Genomic DNA, 18,732 nt, shown 5'->3' with positions numbered 1-18,732 from the left:
ATTTTATTACTTTTTAAGAAAATTTTACTTTATTTTTTTAATATTGACTCTATTGTTGTAATTTATTTTTTCTTAGCGTGGCTGTCGTGGTCATAGAAAAGGAAACGAGCAAAAATAAAATCGATTAGAATTTTAAAAAAATCTGAATGATATTTTTAAGCCATATCGCCCAGCCCTACCTAATAATGTTACATTAACTAACTGGCCTGTAAATAAAGTATTTTTGAATTATATTTAGTTATATTATCGCACCTGTATGCTCCATTACAATAATCTACCTATTGATTTATTGATCAATTGCTCCACTAACTGATTTCCTGCCTCTTGTTGTCCTGCTGCAGCCGTTCGCTGAGATTGCGATGCTCACAGACGTGCAGGAGGGCACGGTGGTCCGCTGCATCCAGCGCCTGGACGAGGTGCTGAAGGAGGTGCGGCAGGCCGCCCGCATCGTGGGAGACTCCGTCCTGGGCAGCAAGATGGAGAAAGCCTCGTTGGCCATCCGCAGGGACATTGTCTTCACCGCCTCCCTGTACACCCACTGAGAAAACAAATCTGAAGGAAGGACGAGCCAATCATGTAAAAACTGGACATACAAGTAACAGGAATGTTTGTGTCTAAAGCAAGTGGAAGCTGATGTTTACATGGAAATCTGGGAGAGATTTTAATTAACAGACCAAACACTTTGGGAACAAGACATGGAGTTTGGGTTGTAAATTATTGTACAGAATTAAAATCTGTTCCTAAACTGCTTACATGATTTATTTTATTTTTTTATATTTGTTGTCAAGATTATTTAGGGAGAAAACTGAGGTTCTGAGAAGAGAAATTAATCATATCTATCAAAAAAAAAAAAAAAAATCCTAATAAGGATGTTTCAGCAGGGCCGGTGAAGAATTATACAGGGCCTGAGGCACAGTTGGATTTTGGGCCCCCCTTCCTGTTAATTCTACAACTCTAGTAAGTAAGTTTTTATTTTTATTTAGCTTTATTCTATTTCAATGTATTTCATGAGTGATGGCACATATTAGCCAACATAAGTACATTAAAACAACCGTGTAAATAGGGCAGCTTTAGCCACAAGGGCCAATTTTCATATTTAGTCCCCTGGCAGGTTGATGGTAAAAAACAAGATGAATTGAAACATCCATAGCATAGCATTTGCAACAAGTTACATTATGTAGTTAACTACATAGAGTTTATTTAAGCTACTATTACATTTTATGGCTTGAAGCCAATTTAAACCCAAAACCCTGATTTGCTGAAAAATTTAGTGTTCTGTAAAGCTAATTAAGAAGGGTTTTTAATTTAAATTTTATATTCTGGTCAATGGAATGATGAACAATCGTAGTCGCCTCCTTTTGTTGCTTTACCTCCTTTTTGTGGTTATCAGTACTTATGTTTCCATTGGTGAATTTGCACCAACCATACAATTGGTGCAAATCCATATTTTGAAAATAAATTAGTTTAACAGAAACAAATGTTGAAATTTTTTGATAAAGTTTTGTCACTTTAATGAGAGTTTTTTTTTTTTTGGCCATATCAAAATTTATTTCACAAAACTACATTGGAAACAATTTTGTCGTCACATGATCAACAACAGGATGTTGCTACTGGAGAAAACCACGAAGAAGACAACAGCAGGAAGTGGTAGGAGGATGTTTTTGATGACTTATCTCGTGAACAAACTTATTTTGTGTGATTTTTATTGCATTTCTTGTTTAATGGAAACACTGCAACTTAGACTATTTTTTTGTTACATTGTCGGAATATAGACAAACATTTGTGCACGTTTGTAATGGAAATGCAGGTACTGACTACTCTCTAGACACATTTTGAGCCTATAATAAAGGATTACTTTTGATAAACAATGATCAAATTTGCTAAATATACAATAAAATGTTATGTTATTTTTTATTTTATTTTTTTATTAATATTTTTTCGGAGATATTTTTTATATTTAATGGTACAGATCTGGATTTATGGTTTTCCCAAAGCATGTATTTTTTATTTTTATTTTCTCTTATCATGTTAAAGCTCTTTGCCGTTCAGTTCGCTTCTGCTTTGGGCCGGCTCGCTTCCAGCCCACATTTCGGGCTGTCGCTTTAAGACGAGGTTAGTTTTGTGTTTCATTAATTCAATATACAGCGACGTGTTGGTGAAGAAACCTCATCAGAGCAGCGGAGCGGAGCAGCGGAGCGACACCGAGGATTAAAACCCCGTTAAAAATAAAAACTCCTCGAGTTTATTTCAAACCGAGCGTGTTTTTAAGATGAAGACATCCTGAAGATGGGTTTAACGCGTTTGGAGAAATAAAATCTTCGAAAGGAGGAGGGGATTTTTTTCTTCTTATTATTATTTTTAATATTTACCAGCAGCTGGAGTGAAACATCCGACTAAAGGGGACGTACAGAAAACCGGGAGGCATGTCGTCTGAAAAACACGGTAAGACTGAGACGCATTCTCTCTCTTTTTTTTGTCAGATTTGTTCACATTTTGCTCCATCCGGAGCTGCTTGCTTCAGCGGGAGGATGCGCCGCTGTGTGGGTGCAGCATGAGGGGGAGAAAATCACCGCAGGGCCTCTAATTATCACTGTTAAAAGTGCCCCCGTCAGGGTAGTTTCGGGTCATTTCCACCCCGGCGACACGATTCCGCCCGTATTTCATCACGAACCATCCAGAATGTGGCGTTAAAATACATAGAACCTCCGTTTAAATCTCTCATTTCCATCATTACGCACAAGCTTACGTACGTCTCCCCAGACTGTTTGATGTGGGTGTCCTCTGCATGCGCGTGCCTTTACTTGCTCGTGCCTCCGCCAATTAATCAATAATAAATAAATAATGACAGTAATAGCTGTGGGTCCGCAGCCATAGTTTCGTCTAACATCGAGAGCAGAGACGGAGTTTTGCATCCAGAATAAACTGGACTGAAAACTGGAGCTGATACGGAGGAGGAGGGAAACAAAGGACGAGCAGCAGCAATATAGAAATAATCTATTACACTGGTTCTATATTATACCATTTACATCAGAACAGTTTTAGAAATTAATTTATATTAACAGCTAGAAACTGTAGTGATCAGGTCCTGAACATCCAAAGACACATAAAGACGGTTACAAAGTCAGTCTTCTATCATTTCTAGGCTTAAAGGATTAATATTCCAGCAAGGTTTAAGTGTTCATTTAATCTATTTTCGGTCTAGTTTTTAGTGTAAATATTTTGGTGTTTGAAATAAGACAAAACTAACTTACACATTACTTTTTAATAAACTATATGGGCTGTTTTAAGTCAGTCATTCCTTAACATTGATGTTTAAACATTTGAATTCCACCTGCAGATTATTTTACTTATTACTTGGGAAAAAGGCTTTTAATCCTCCAGTGGAACCAGCACTTATTTTTTTAAATTCTGTATGCGATGCTTTCCTTCGAGTCATGACTGTTTGGTTTAGTTTAGTTTATTTAGGATCCACATTTAGCTGCAGATGCTAATCGGCTATTCCTACATTACGTGATTTACATCACTAAAATGCTTTTTAGTGATAAAGAAAAAAAAACACAACTTTTTATTACAGCTAGAAACTGTAGTGATCAGATCCTGAACACATAAAGACAATTACAAAGTCGGTCTTCTATTATTTCCAGGATTAAAAAACAAATATCCCAACATCCCAGCAAGCTTTAGATGTTTATTTATTGTACCTTTGGGTCTAGTTTCTAATCTATTAGTGATTGAAATAAGACAAAACTAACTTACAAGTTACTTTTTAATAAGATATCGGAGCTTGTTTTAAGTCACTCATTCCTTAACATTGATTTTTTGAGAGGTTAGTTTCACTGTCAGATTGTTTCACTTATTACTTGGGAAAAATGAAATAATCTGCTAATGGGTCTACTAGTTATTTTTCCACTTAAGCGTTTAAAAAACAGCCTTCTGTTGCAGCTGGAAACTATAGTGATCATGTCCTGAACCTTCAAAGACACATAAAGACATTTACAAAGACGGTCTTCTATCATTTCTAGGACTAAAATTCTAATATCCCAGGAAGGTTTATATATTTATTCATTTTATCTAGTTTCTAGTATAAATATCCTGGCACTTGAAATAAGACAAAATGAATTTACAAGTTATTTTTAGTAAGATCGGAGCTATTTATAAGTTAATAATTCCTTAATTTTAAAAAGGGATTATTTCACTTATAATATGGGAAACATTTTGGTCCCAGGTCACATGATTTACTTCATTGAAGCAGTTTTTAGAGATTAATTTAAAAACAGTCTATTACAGCTAGAAACTAAAGTGGCCAGGTAGCAAACCCAGCTGTAGCGATGAACCTTCACAGACACATAAAGACGGTTACAAAGTCGGACTTCTGTCATTACAAGAATGTTTCTGGGATTAAAGCACTAATGTCACAGCAAGATCTAGAGAAACTCTACGCTACTAGTTCCAGAATGTGGCAGATTATTTAACTTATACTAAGAAATTTTCTTCATAAGTGAAATAATTTGCCAGTGGAACGATACTTTTTAATCAATATTAAGAAATTATTGACTTAGAACAAGCTACAGAAAAATGACTTGTCAGTTATTTTTGTCTTATTTCAGGTGTACTAACATTTGCACTAGAAACTCCTACTTACTTTGTAAGATTTTGTGTTTTCGCAGTGTGAAATATTTGGTTTGTCTCTCTCCGTCTCAAACTCAGTCAGATTAAACTATTGGTATGTTTGTAGTAAAAACTACAAAAGCAGCAGCTTTAACTCTGCACTGCTTAACTGACTTTGTACAAAATTTAGATTTTCTAAAAATGTGCCTCTAGGAAACATTTTAGTCCCAAATTAAAAAGTTGAAATTTTGAAAAAATCAGCTGCAACACCCAGATTTAACGCTGCGAGCCAGACATTTCTCTCAAATTGATCAAACTCACTATAAGCATAGTTTGTCACAAATAGATCAACATATTATGGTGTATTGTTCTATTTGCGATTTTATTATTAGCAATCATTCAACCAACATATTACCTCCCAAAATCAAGCTTCCTACTCTGCAAAAAGTACTTGTTCCACTGGCGGATTATTTAACTTTTAAAATATCTTGTTATAAGTTAAATAATCTGCCAGTGGAACTATTACCCTTTTTAATATTAATATTAAGTTATTACTGACTTAAAACAAGCTGATAATTCTTACTGAAAAGTTACCTGGAAGTTAGTTTTGTCTTATTTCCTCCTTTCCAAACCTGCAGACAATTCTGCCAAACATGCAGCATAATATCTTAATGCTTCGGTGATAAGCAGGCTGACTTTCTTGTAATTGTTCATTGGAAATTGATATTGTTAGATATCAGAATATTTTTTTAACAGTGTAGGTTGTTTTACAGGATAGGCGAGGAAACAAACATCAGCAGCAGTGTTTAGTGGATTATTTCACGCCAACGCTGTTGTCATCTGAGGAATGTTTTGCCTCTTGTTGCCCGTCGTTCCTGTAAGCCTTCAAATCTTCTGAGAAACACGGGAATAAAATAAAAATGCCTCTGGTTGCTTTTGCAAATAAACTGCTTGTCCCGTCTGTAACCTTCATAGGTGTCTCTTTGTGTTTCTGGTCCACTTCTTTCTTGTTAAGGAAACTTTACATAAAGCGAGAGTTATCCAGTGTTGTATAAAGTACTGAAATCACAGAGTCAAGTAAAAGTATAAGTACCTCTCCAAAATACGACTTTGGTAAAAGTCGAAGTCACTGACTGAAATGTCACTTGAGTAAAAGTCTTAAAGTATCTGAAACTTCTTGTACTTAAGTATGGAAATTACTGTAAAAATTGATGTACTCAAGTAATGTAATGAAAAGTACAAGTAAAAAGTAAAACAAGGCAAGTTTGAATGACATTTCTTATATTTTGGTAAACTTGTCAAATAAACATAAAATAATGTACCCAACCAAGTGCAGGCAAAATGAAACCTGCTAATAAATTGTTCCAGTTTTAAAGAGTAGCACATGTTAATGGTTTGTGGTTTTGAACTTGCATGCCTTTCCTATATTCGTTAAATTTAGTCTAAATTGCTATCGCTATGGTTTCTGTCCCCCATTGAACTAGGGTGACCAGACGTCCTCTTTTTCCCGGACATGTCCTACTTTTCAGACCTAAAAAGATGTCCGGGGGGAATTTAAAAATTGTCCGGGATTTTGGTCAATTGCCTCAAAACACATTACATAGCTTACAGTGCATTGTAGGGCACGGCGCTGCGTGTCACGTAATCCCTGAGCCGCGTCAGTGGGCAGCACTCTTCTTTGTACGTCCCCCCTCACCCGCCCGGTGCAAGGTGTTCTGATTTCTGATTTCCCCAACACTGGGAGAAGCGAAACAGGTGTATCCTATTGGTGGTGATGAACAAGCCCAAGCAAGCAGGCTACGGACTTTGTTCGGTAGCCTGCTTGCTACTTGCTAATCAGTAGGTGGGGTCAAAACACTTTGTTTCTCTCTCTCGCGTTTTTGTAACGAGTAACTAAACCACACATTGAAAATGTATCGGAGTAAAAGTACGCAATTAAGTTCGGAAATATAGTGAAGTAAAAGTGAAAGTCATCAAACATTTTCATACTCGAGGAAAGTATGAAGTACTCCAAAATATACTTAAGTAAAGTAGTGAAGTATCTTTACTTCGTTACTATACAACACTGGAGTTATCACTGCAAAAACACAAAATCTTACTAAGTATTTTTGGTCTAGTTTCTATTGCAAATATCTTACTAGACTTGAAATAAGACAAAACGAACTAACAAGTAACTTTCTCAAAAATATAAGAGCTTGTTTTAAATCAATAGTTCCTTAGTATTGACGAAAACGTAGTTTCCTGAATATAATTCCTGTCGGATTATATTCATTTATGATATGGGGAATTTTTTTTTGCTATAAGTGAAATAATCTGCGAATGGAACACGTACCGTTTTAAATTTAATATTCAGGAATTAATGACTGAAAACAAGCTCCTACACTGCAAAAACACAAACTCTTATCAAGTATTTTGGTCTAGTTTCTAGTGCAAATATCTTACTGCAGTTGAAATAAGACAAACAAAACTTTTTCAAGATTGTTTTAAGTCAATAATTCCTTAATATTTATGTAAAAGTTTTAGTCCCATTGGCAGATTATTTTACTTAAAACATTTTTCCCATAAGTGAAATAATATGTCAGTGGAACTGATACTTTTTCATCAATATTGGGGAATTATTGATTTAAAACAAGCCTTTATTTTGCTGAAATGTTACTTGAAAGATATAAGAACTTGTTTTAAGTAATATTGAAAAAATACATTATTAGTGGATCTAGTACTTTAAAAAAATCAACATTAAGGAATTATTTACTTAAATGACGCTCCAATATCTTGCTGAAAAGTTACTTGAAAGTTAGTTTTGTCTTATTTCGAATGTACTAAAATATTTGCACTAGAAATAGAGCAAGAAATACTTGTGATTCTGTGTTTTTGCAGTGCAGCTGCTGGGTTCAACATCCAGCATCCACCTGTTTCCCCCTTCACTTCCTTCCTCCATGTCCCTGTCAGGCAGTATTATCTCAGCCCCCCTTTATGCTGTGAAAACACGACACTCTATCAGTCATTTTCTGACAAACACGGAGAGGAACTCGCAGGTGGGAGAAAGCAGACGAGCTTCTCCATGATGAAATGCCACATGTCTGACTGAGTATAAACAGAGAAGAAAAGTGTATTTGTTTCATCGTCTTCATTCTGAGGTGTGAAAATGTCGACTGCTGTCATCATTAATGCAGAGATGGAGCAGGTTGGAGAATATATAGCCTTCCTGCACAATTCTGCTCGATTCCCTCCACTGGAAAAAAAAAACATTTGAAACTGAAAAAAAAAAATTTATATTAAAAAAAATGTGAAAAGTAGTTGTGGAAGTTTTTAGGTCATAATGTTTGCTCAGAAATGTTTGTTCTGACGCTGAAAAAATATTTGAAACGGCAAAAAAAAAATCATATATAAATTAAGCCTTAAAAAATCTAAAGTGAAGCATTATTTAACTGATACAAATATTTGAATCTGACAAATAATTTAGAAACAAAAAGAATAATTTCAAGCTGAAAAATATTTTTGAAACTGAAATAAATTTGAAACCAAAAAAGATTTTTGATACTAAAAAACGTAAAACCGAAAAACTATTTTGAAACTGTAAAAAAGAATCTGAAAAGCAGTTGTGAACGTTTCCTTAGGCCATAATGTTTGCTCAGAAATCTTTATTGTGAAACCGAAAAAAGATGAAAGAGAAAAATATTAAACTGAGAAGAAATTAAACTGACAAACATATTTGGAACAGAAAAAATACATTTTAAACAGAAAATTAATCATTTCAAATCGAAAAATATTTTTTGAAATTGAAAAAAGTTTGAAACTGAAATAGAAATTTGATACTAAAAATGTAAAAGTGAAAAACTATTTTGAAACCGAAAGAGAAACGTTTGAAATTGAAAAGAAATATCTGAGAAAGTCAAAATTGCTTTTCAGTTTTATTTTTTTGTGAACATTTCTTTCACAACTACTTAGGCCACAATATTTACTCAGAAATGTTTGTTTTGAAACAGAAAAAATATTTGAAAGAGGATAAAAAAATTCACTGACAAAAATATTTGAAACTGAAAAATAATTTTGAGAAAAAAAAGTTTGAAACTGAGAAATAGTGTCAAAATTGCTTTTCAGGTTTTTTTTTTCCAAATATTTTTTTCAGTTTCAAATTATTTTTCAGTTTTAAAAGTTAACTTTTCTGTTTCAAATATTTAGTTCCAGTTTCAAAACGAACATTTTTGTGCAAACTTTGTGGCACCAATTTAGCTCCATACCACATTTAGTGGAGCTGCGTTCAGCATGACGTCACATCGTGTCTGTTAACCGTCGCTCTCCTGCTCTCAGGACTCGACGACTCCGGCCGTCAGGCCATGCAGCCGCCCCCGTACCTCTCTGGCCCCCCGGACCCCAACATGCAGCAGCATCCCAACATGGCCGCCGTGCCGGGCGCCCAGCCCGGTTATCCCGCTCCGCCGCCGCCGCCTCCGGGCTCCGAGGGATACCTCCAAGAAACGACGTTCCACTACGGGGCTCCGGGCGCCGCGCAGGGCTACACGGTGCAGACCCAGGGCCCCGGAGGCGCCGTGCAGCACCCGCCTGTGGGGTACATCCACCCGGGCTACCCGCTGCAGCTGCAGCCATGCACCGCTTACGTTCCCGTGTATCCCATGGCGTCGGTGAGTCACAGACCAACTCCGAAACTCTCACAGGTTTATTTTTTCTAACTTTTGTTTTGTTTTTATCTATAAACTTCAGGATTAGCGGTTCCACATTGAGGCAGTTTCATGTTGCGTTTATTAATTTTTAGGTTAAAAGCTTGATTTTTTTTTAACAACCTTTGCTTATCCTAACTAGAAACATTTGACGTTTTGGGTGAATCTTATTTGAAAATCTTTACAAGTTTTATTTTGAACAACATTTAGTTTGTGGAATGTCATCATCATTTTTTGTCATCATCATCATCATATATTGTATATATATATAATATATTTGTACCAATATTTTTGGTACAAAATTACTAACGTTTCAGATTTAAAGGTAAAAAGTTCACCAATTACTAAAACAAGTGAGCAAAAATGGTTCCTCCATGTTTGTTTAATATCAAAGTTCGGCTGATTTCCAAAGTTTTAATTTAATTTAATTTTTAATCAATTTTATTAGAAAAAGAAATATTTCAGAATAAATTCAGGAGAGAAATTTTTAGCGTTGGACAGATTTAGATACAGAACCAGAACAATTCACAAACTGACAAGAAAGAAAGAAGGAACATAAAATTTTGTTATATTTTAGTTCACTTTGCCCTTGCTATAGAATCCTATCATAGTATATCATTAATAACATTTATAAATTATATTATGTAATTAGCAAACTGCCTTTTTTAGTTCATTTGTATTGTTTTTCTCTCCAATGTTAGGGCCTTGCTAAAAAAAATAATACAAATATTTAAACTACAAGAATGTATAAAATTACGTCATAAAATTACGAGAATAAACTGGTACAAGAATAAAGTTGGAATAATATGAGAAGAAAATTGTAGTATTAAGAGAATAAAGTGTTAATATTAAGACTTTATTCTCGTAATATTACAACTTTATTCTCATGAGTTTGTTTTTTATTTTATATTTTTTTCTAAATATGGCACTAAAATTCTGTCGTACAAAAGAATGTCTTCAGTCAGAGGTTCCTTCAAAACTCCCTGTACTACAGACTGCTACAGGAGACCTTTCCTGCTCTATAACTATCTACTCATTAATTCAAATTCAAGAATTTTAATTATTACGAGTTACAACAACATTTAGTTTTCCTTTTGGGATCAATGAAGTATTTTTGAATTAGGATTTTGAATTGAATTTGAAAAGTTTGGAAAGTTACCTTGAAAACCCTTGAAAAGTGCTTGAATTCTACAATGGGTAAGGCGTGCCATCGCGGCTTTAATGTTCAGTTTTAATCATCTTAACCGCTCCATGTTCCGGTCCACTCAGGGTCAGCCCTACATGCCAGCAGCAGGAAGCCACCCGGGGATCCCCCCAGGCCAGATCCACCCCATGCCGATGCCCCCCAGCATCACCCTGATGGACCGCCGGCCGCCCCACGACTACCTGCCCATCGCCGTGCTAACCACCGTGTGCTGCTTCTGGCCTACAGGCATCATCGCCATCATCAAGGCGGTGAAGGTAAAACTCATTTTATTATTGTACCTTTATGTGAGAGTAATAAGAACTGCTAATACTTTAGCGGATAAAGACATTTTCTATACACATCTTTGACTTGAGGAAGCAACTTGAGGCACAAAGTAAAGCTTGGAGAATATTGTCTGGCCTTTGACTTCACAATGTGTCTGTGGAGACTTTAAGATGTTTCAATTTATGTATTTAAAATGAAGACCTTAAAATGTCTCAGATTTCTAAAAGAAAAATGTGATTTGGCTTAAATACGTTAATCACATGAGTTACATTTTTCTCATGAGTCGCCCTGTCGCAATATGCACATCAATTAATTGTTTGCTAAATTATAATAAGCTCAATTATTGCCATTTTTCTCTCATTTTCCATCAAAAACAGGATGATAAAAGTCTTCAGTCTGGTGCTTTGGTCTCATCTCTCTCTTTTTTGAAGAACAGTTGTTCATAGTTAATTTTATTTGTTGTTTTTGTTTATTTATTTTGGACATTTAAAATGTCTTTCAGTCCCAGTGTCAAATTTTGATTAGATTTTAAAGTTTATCAATCTTTGAGAATTTGTTCTTGCATTATTATACCATTATATTACTTGAAAATGGTCTCAAAACAACAATATTATGGTTTATTGCAATAACTTCTGGGGCAATTTATCGTCCAGCCAAATTTGTTATTGTGACAGGCCTTCTTACTATTTATGCATAGTTTTTTTGAGTCGCAAAAGTCGCAGAAATCATGCATTCTGTGTGATTTCTGCACATCTTATCATATCTCATATCTTATCAATGTCTGCTGGAAAAGACAAACTCGAGGCCCGTGGGCCAAATCCGGCCCGCCGTAGATTTTTATGTGGCCCTCTACAACCTAGACTAAACATTAGGTCTGTTTAGATATAATGTAATCAATCAAACAAATGCAGTTTTTATCTGTTTAGTACCAAATTATATCAATCAGTCCCTTCAGTTTCTTGAGAATTATCGTGGAAATTCACGCAAAATCAATAAATACACCCAATTTTTTGTGCTACACAGTTTATTTCAGGTTTTTATCAAAATTATTAAAAACTTTCTTACTTGTACTAAACAGCTGCCTCAACCTTAACTGATGTCAGATTATAGATCTGTACGCTGAGTAATGAAAAGTCATAAATAAGCGCAAATATCACAAATATTTCCAAATTAGTACCATAAACACTGCTCCAAAGTGATTTTTATTGCAAAAAAAATCACAAAAACAATCGCAAAATTCTGCTTAGACTGGAAGATGTTCAACGTTATCTCATTTTAAGAATTTATTAATATTTTTAACGAGTTTTTATCAATACATTCTGGCACAACCGGCCCTTTAAGAGCATTTATGATCTTAATTTGGCCCAAAACAAAACTGAGTTTGACACCTCTGCTATGAAACCATCCAAACGTTGGGGAACGCTGCAAAACAAAATACATAAAGTGTTTGGAGCAGCATAAGGTCGGAAGCTGTTGCAGTTAGAGCCGTGCACCAGAGTTTTTCCACGGAGGACGCGGTGATCAAAGCTCCTTTTGGTGGCTCTCCTCACACTTAATGAGTCCTGTTGTTCCATCTGTGTGACGGTAAACCGGGCTGACCAACATGCACTCAACATGCCACGTTACGTAACCGCACCACTGTCAGTGCAACGGGACAGAATGGATTTTGTCCTCCGGGCCCGCTCAGCTGGCTGTGAGCTGAGCGGAGCTGACAGGCCGTGGAGGCGCCGGTCCGAGCGGTACAGTATGTGTGGCTGCTGCTCAGCCCCGGCGGCGTGGGAGGGCACACAGTCGGCCGTGCCCGCCCTGACCTCGAAGCTGTTTATTTATCTTTTTCCAACCTTCGTTTTATCTCGATTTGAAACAGAAAGGGCTCCCGCACTTCCCGTACCTGTTCCCCGCATTTTTACAACTGCTTACTCCGTTGTTAACATGTCGTAACGTGCTTTTCCGAGCCGCCTTTAAACACAACACGAGTGGTTGAGATGCTAGCTCCGTTAGCAACCGAGACATTTTGCAGATCTAAACGCCTGTGTGTTAGAAATTAAAATCATGACAAAAAACCAGTAAAAGGCAAATAACCCTTGCACAATTTTCTCTAAACAAACCGAGTAAGTAGAGCAATAAGCTGTTAGCTCGTTAATCCATGACAATATATGTTAAGCTAGTTAGCAATAACAGGCTACTAATTTTTGCTATCTATCTTCAGAGGTGGGTAGTTGAGTAATTTTTGGGGAGAGAAAAGTTTTACTGCACTGTACTTTTTACTTCTAATAATAGTAATAGTGACATTATTCCCTCTACTAACACTACTACTAGTAGTTTTGCATTTAAAATACAAAGTGCTTTGTTCATGTACATCTGCAATATTTTGTTTTCATTAAAATTATAAAATCAAATTCAGTTTTTCTTCATTTAAAACTATTATTACACTATTTCACCATAGAGTGAATTGTGAATAACTGATACACATTGAAACTTCCATGATTTCTGGAAAAATTAAATCATTCCCTCCTAGAACATTTTCTGTATTTTTTTTACAGCTAAAATAAACAAAAATAGCCAGATGCAGATTTTGAGGTTTAGGTAGAAATAGACTTCAGAGATTGGAAACATTAGATTTTTGCAACGTTTGAGCTAATATTTATAAAAATCTGAGCATAATTACTCAACTTTTTGTAAAAGTCACTGTTTAGATTATTAGCTTTTGTATTAATAAGCAAAATGGATGTTTTATTTGAAAGTTATATGTTTAACTATTTATATTAAATTAAATGCCAGTTTTACTGTACCTCCCCCAACAAAATAAGCCATTGCCCCCCAGCAAAATTCCTGTGGAGCCGGGACTGTATAGGAGTAGTTTTACTGCACTGCACTTTTAATAATAGTAATATTATGAACTATTGATACTCTTACATGATTAGATTGATTTTGCATTTAAAGAAATAAACTCAGTGATTGGAAGCATTAGATTCTTAGATTTCTGCAACATATGATACAATGTTTATGAAAGTCTTGGCATAATCACTCAGCGTTTTTAATTTGTTTTTTGTATTAATAAGCAAAATGGGTATTGTATTTGAAAGTTATATGTTTGTTTATGTAACTATATTAAATTAAATACCTATTTACTGTGTCCCCTCCCTAAATAAGTGATTGCCCCGCAGCAACATTTCTGTGGAGCCGGGTCTGTGGCTGCTGTGTTTTGTGTTTGTGTTGCATGCAGCGGCCTCTTCCTGCACATGCAGCCTGTGCTGCAGTGAAATCGATCTATACATGGTGCTGTCTTGCTCCCACTCATGCACCGTCTCGTTACGCAACGTGTTTCGCTCATTTCGCCTCTCTTTCTCTGTCCACTGCTCAGGTGCGCATGGCGATAGCCCGAGGGGACATGGTGACTGCGGAAATAGCGTCCCGTGAGGCCCGCAACTTCTCCTTCATCAGCCTGGCCGTGGGCATCGCCTCGCTGGTGCTCTGCACCATCCTCACCGTGGTCGTCATCATAGCCTCGCAGCATCACGACGACGACTGGGACCCCTAACTGGTCCCGCTTTCCCAACCAGAGCGTCTAAATATTATCTATCTAACTACTGTCAATCGCTTGGTGAGGAGGGGGGGAAGGAAAATGCACTGCTTCTGCTTGTCGGCCCTTTCTGTACAGCTACCCACACAGTTTAAAGACCTAACCTGCTTCTATCAAACACCCACCAATGACCAAAAATAGCAAGCGGTTGTTAAATAGGTCCAGAATGACCACTTCATATTTGCTTTCATATTAAAAGTATGAGCTGCAGGATGGAGACAACCCTTCTTGTGTTCGCGATCCATTTGTCTGCTGCTAATTGATGCAGTTAGGTAACAATCTGTAAGTCACTGTGTGTTTAATATTTCAACAACCGACTCACAACGTCCATTTATTATACTGCAAAACACTAAATCCAAGTATGTTTGGTCTAGTTTCTACTGTAAATATCTTAGTACACTTGAAATAAGAGGTAACTAACTTACAAGTAACTTTTCAATAAGATGTATGGGCTTGTTTTAATCAATCAAGCTTGTTTGTATAGCACATTTCAGCAACAAGGCAGCTCAAAGTGCTTTACATCATAAAGCGCTTTCTGATGTAAAGCACAGAAATATGAAGTCATAGAGCAACAATTTCAACATTACGTTTTGCCAAGTCCTTACAAATCAAAATGTTGGTTAGCGTTTCTTTAATTTTGGTTAAAAAGCAACTCCAAACAGGTGAGTTTTTAGTATATAAAATTCTAAACAATTCCTTAACTTTGATTTAAAAAATTACTAGTTCCATTAGCAGATTATTAAACTTTTAGGAAGACATTTTTATCATAACCTGCCAATGAAACTACCACATTTTCATCAATACTAAAGAATTATTGACTTAAAACAAGCTCCGATATCTTGCTGAAAAGTTACCTGTAATTTTCAGTAGAAACCTCACCAAAAATACTTGGTAGGATTTTGTGTTTTTGCAGTGTAAGTTAGACAAATGCACTTTTAGTCCTGCCCAGTGCATAATGCATCATTTTTGGAGCATGAAATAGTTTTTATTTGTTCTTATAAAGGTTTTCTGCTCCACAAGGCATTAATTTGTGAAGATGGATTGGCCACTATGCATTTATACCACTATCGTTATGCGTGGGACCCATTCGCGTAATTAAATAATGGGTCTCAGATGCAGTGTCCTTTGGTTATGTAATGTTTCCTCCAAATGGGTTAGAGGCAGTTCAACTCTGGGTAATAATCGGGACCCATATGGGTCTCAGATGAGCTGGATAATTTAAAATGATACTCATTTGTGTTCCAACCAAGATTTATAACTGGTTTTACCAACACTGGTTGCATTGGCCCATTGTGAGCCCCCAGCCTGATCAAAACACATATGAGGCCCAACATGTAGTATCACCAGAAAGTATTCACACCTCTTCATTTGTCTATTATTTATTTATCTATTTATTTATTTATGGATTTTGGTGTACAAGTGGTGAATACTTTCTGATGTTAGCTGTCAGCAAACTTTGCTTTAATTTCCATATTAAATGCCAGATGAGATAGCACTATTATAAACTATATGATTTCTAATTTATTTATATGTGAATTATTTTCTTATTTATTTAATCCTGACCCTTGCATCAACCTTGTCTGCTGTAATCTGTAGTGAGTCGTTGCAGCTACCTGATACTCTGAATTGGCTTACCGTTAGTACCTCGTGATGGTAATGATGATGATATTGCACTTTGTAGTAACCAGATAAAATGACACAGCTGTTTACATTTATAGATCTTATAGTGCATGATGAATATAGATCTAGGCTAATGGGCTTTTAGTGCAAAAGTAACTGTGCACCCAGCTGCTCATGGGAACATTTCCTAAAATATTCAATGGGTTTGTGATGCAGTATTTTCGAAAGTGGTAAACAAGCTACTCCAAAAAAAAAAAAAAAAAAAAAAACAAGAAATGGAGACATAGAAAGGAAGAATATACAGATTAGATCTGCAGATATTCTGTTTTTTGCAAGTAATTTAGGCGAGTTTTAGCCTTTTTTCTGTGGCAGAGCTAATATTTACCCTCTAAGACTCTGTTCTTAGTGCAGCAGTAGACATATGAGGTAACATAACCCTGCATGTCATCCTCAGTTTGTTTCCATTTGTCCTAAGTATTAAGGATAGATGTGTGCGTTTCTACAATGTAGCTCCGAACAGCAGCTGGGCTGTTGTCTCTGAGAGGTATCGTGGCTGTGAAGTCGCTCTATGAACTTTTATCTTAGGGTTATGAAGTGAATGTTTCAAGTAAAAGAGGACATATTAATGCCTACATTGTGTTGTAGCACTTTCTGCTCTATGAAAACTTTATCCCTCCCTGTGAGTCCCTATTTAATGATAAATGGACCTATTACATATCTCTTCTGCTCCACATTGTTTCTCTGCTTCTCCCTTTGATGATGATATTTTAAAAAATATTATAGTTATTTAAATTTACAGACCGTATTTAAAAAAAGATATATGCTGTAGTTTGTAATAAGAGTATTATTAATGGCGATGTGTTATTTTCTGTATATCTGGGAACATCTGGGCCTTCATTTATTAATCAGAAACAAGGATTTACCCTGCAGCTGTACTGTAATTCTTAAAAAGGAAATGTTATTCTTTTGTAAAATCAGTTGTGGGTTTATGTTTAAATTATTTTTCTTTTACGAGTCATGAATTGTCTTTGCTAACTACTTACTTGGATGATATTTTTAGTAATTTATAGTCATCATAAATAAAATTACTAGGTTTAGGAGACAATTACTTTTTAACATTAGTTTTAAAATCTTTTTTCCCCTTCTAAATTAAATCACAATTTGAAAAATATTCTTTTTATTATGACTATTTACTCTGATTATACTTGATATTAGAATTTATTTCATTATCTGAATTATTTAAATGCAATAAAAGGCTGAAATAAAATGGGAAATACTTTTCGGAGCACTGTATATCAGTATATTCACCCTATGGGTAGGACAGTAGGTGTTTGAATTAACTTGCTCTATATTGTTAGCGTGACAGACTGTTGTACAGAGAATGCTAATGGTTTTAGCATGACAATGCGCACGGGGAAGGATATGTAGAAATAAACTGAAAGTTACCATCTACTTTTTAATTCTCTATTTACTTGAAATAAAAACATTTTACAGTGACAAATTTCTACAGGCTTGTGATTAAATTAAATTAGACAACGCCTAAATTGTCCCTCACTTTTTCTTAGACGTTACTCTGACTGAATGGGTCATTTGTGTGAATTTTCACTTTGTAAATTATTTTTTGTTGCACAAAAACCCATAAGGTCGCTGTTAAATTGAGCCTGTACATGTTAGTCTAGCTAAGGTTAGCTCAGGCTAGCCTTGCTGTCTCAAACGGTTTTTAACTTGCCTTCTCTCACCTCTTTATTTTGTTTTAATCTTTGTACATATTTAAAATATGTTATATGATGTCTCGGTCAGCATATTAGAGCTAGCAGTTGTATTTTATCCATTTTTGATAGACGACTAGCTGGTGCTAAAGCTAACAGCTGAAGCTACATTAGCTTAGCAATGCATCACTGCAAGAAAGCCAAATAAAATATACCTCTGACAGTCTCAGATTTATATTGTATTTATTAAAGTAATAGTGAACAGGTGTACGTTTTTATCTTTATGCATTTTGCCCATTTTCCATGTTTTCCTGTTTGATAAATTCAGGCCCTGCTATTATATACAGACAATGATATTCAGTGTTCCAGCGTAATTGAGGCACAGTGCTGTTTAGTATTATTATTATTGTAAAGAAGGCTTTGGCGGTGAGTGTGTGTCTGCTGAATATAGAGACTTCTGTTATGTGGCATTAGGCTGCATCTCCCTTTGTGCTTTACAGTAACTGCAGCTCAGAGATGACTCCCCGTTTATTTCATTATCTTCAGTTTTTAAGGGGTTGCTTGTTCAAGGAGCCAAAAACTACCTGTGTAAACGTGGGGGTTTATTATTCTCATGTTTTGGGGCTGTGTTGCACATGCATTGGTTGTTTCTGAGTTCAGTTGTTTGAGTAATGAATAAAAGAATAATTCTGGTTTGTGAACAAAATGTTTGGTGCCTGGTTTCTGCATCACCTCTCCATCCTCTGTCTCTGTGGCATCTCAACTTTCCCTCATCACTGGGATGCTATTTATAGTTGCCCCGGTTTTTCTTCCTCCCTAGTCTGTCACAGAATGATACACAGAAGCTCTCACAATCTTGTGTTTAATCACAGGAGGTCTGTGGCTATTTGTTTTGCAGCTGCTGACATTTCTGCACCACATGAAAGATAATTATCTCCCCCCAGATCTTTCCACTGTAGAATTTAAATGATTGGATTTTGTTGCTTCTGTGGAAGATCAGCTCCAAAAACAATTTCATTAAACAACGATAGTCAGTCCTATTCCCAGGGGCGATCCTAGTCT

General features: G+C 35.8%; 2 protein-coding genes across 2 annotated transcripts in view; both read left to right on the top strand.

Moving 5' to 3' along the window:
* The window catches only part of skiv2l (Ski2 like RNA helicase), a 30,619-nt gene extending 29,871 nt beyond the window's left edge, over positions 1 to 748 (top strand). Inside the window, exon 29 of the mRNA XM_014474296.2 lies at positions 342 to 748. Coding sequence (XP_014329782.1) covers positions 342 to 542 — 201 coding nt within the window. The 3' untranslated portion in view covers positions 543 to 748. The remainder of the gene's footprint in view (positions 1 to 341) is intronic.
* A 1,364-nt stretch (positions 749 to 2,112) lies between these two features.
* On the top strand, positions 2,113 to 16,230 carry LOC102217148 (proline-rich transmembrane protein 1). The gene is made up of 4 exons (XM_005796419.2): positions 2,113 to 2,442; positions 8,920 to 9,251; positions 10,557 to 10,748; positions 14,123 to 16,230. Exons 1-4 carry the CDS (start codon positions 2,424 to 2,426, stop codon positions 14,297 to 14,299), a joined length of 720 nt encoding a protein of 239 aa, XP_005796476.1. The 5' UTR covers positions 2,113 to 2,423; the 3' UTR covers positions 14,300 to 16,230.
* Positions 16,231 to 18,732: the final 2,502 nt, after the last annotated feature.

Source organism: Xiphophorus maculatus, chromosome 13 (genome assembly GCF_002775205.1).
Source record: "Xiphophorus maculatus strain JP 163 A chromosome 13, X_maculatus-5.0-male, whole genome shotgun sequence".
Classification (NCBI taxonomy): domain Eukaryota; kingdom Metazoa; phylum Chordata; class Actinopteri; order Cyprinodontiformes; family Poeciliidae; genus Xiphophorus; species Xiphophorus maculatus.
Note: the sequence above shows the minus strand (reverse complement) of the source record. Positions and strands in the feature narration are given on the sequence as shown.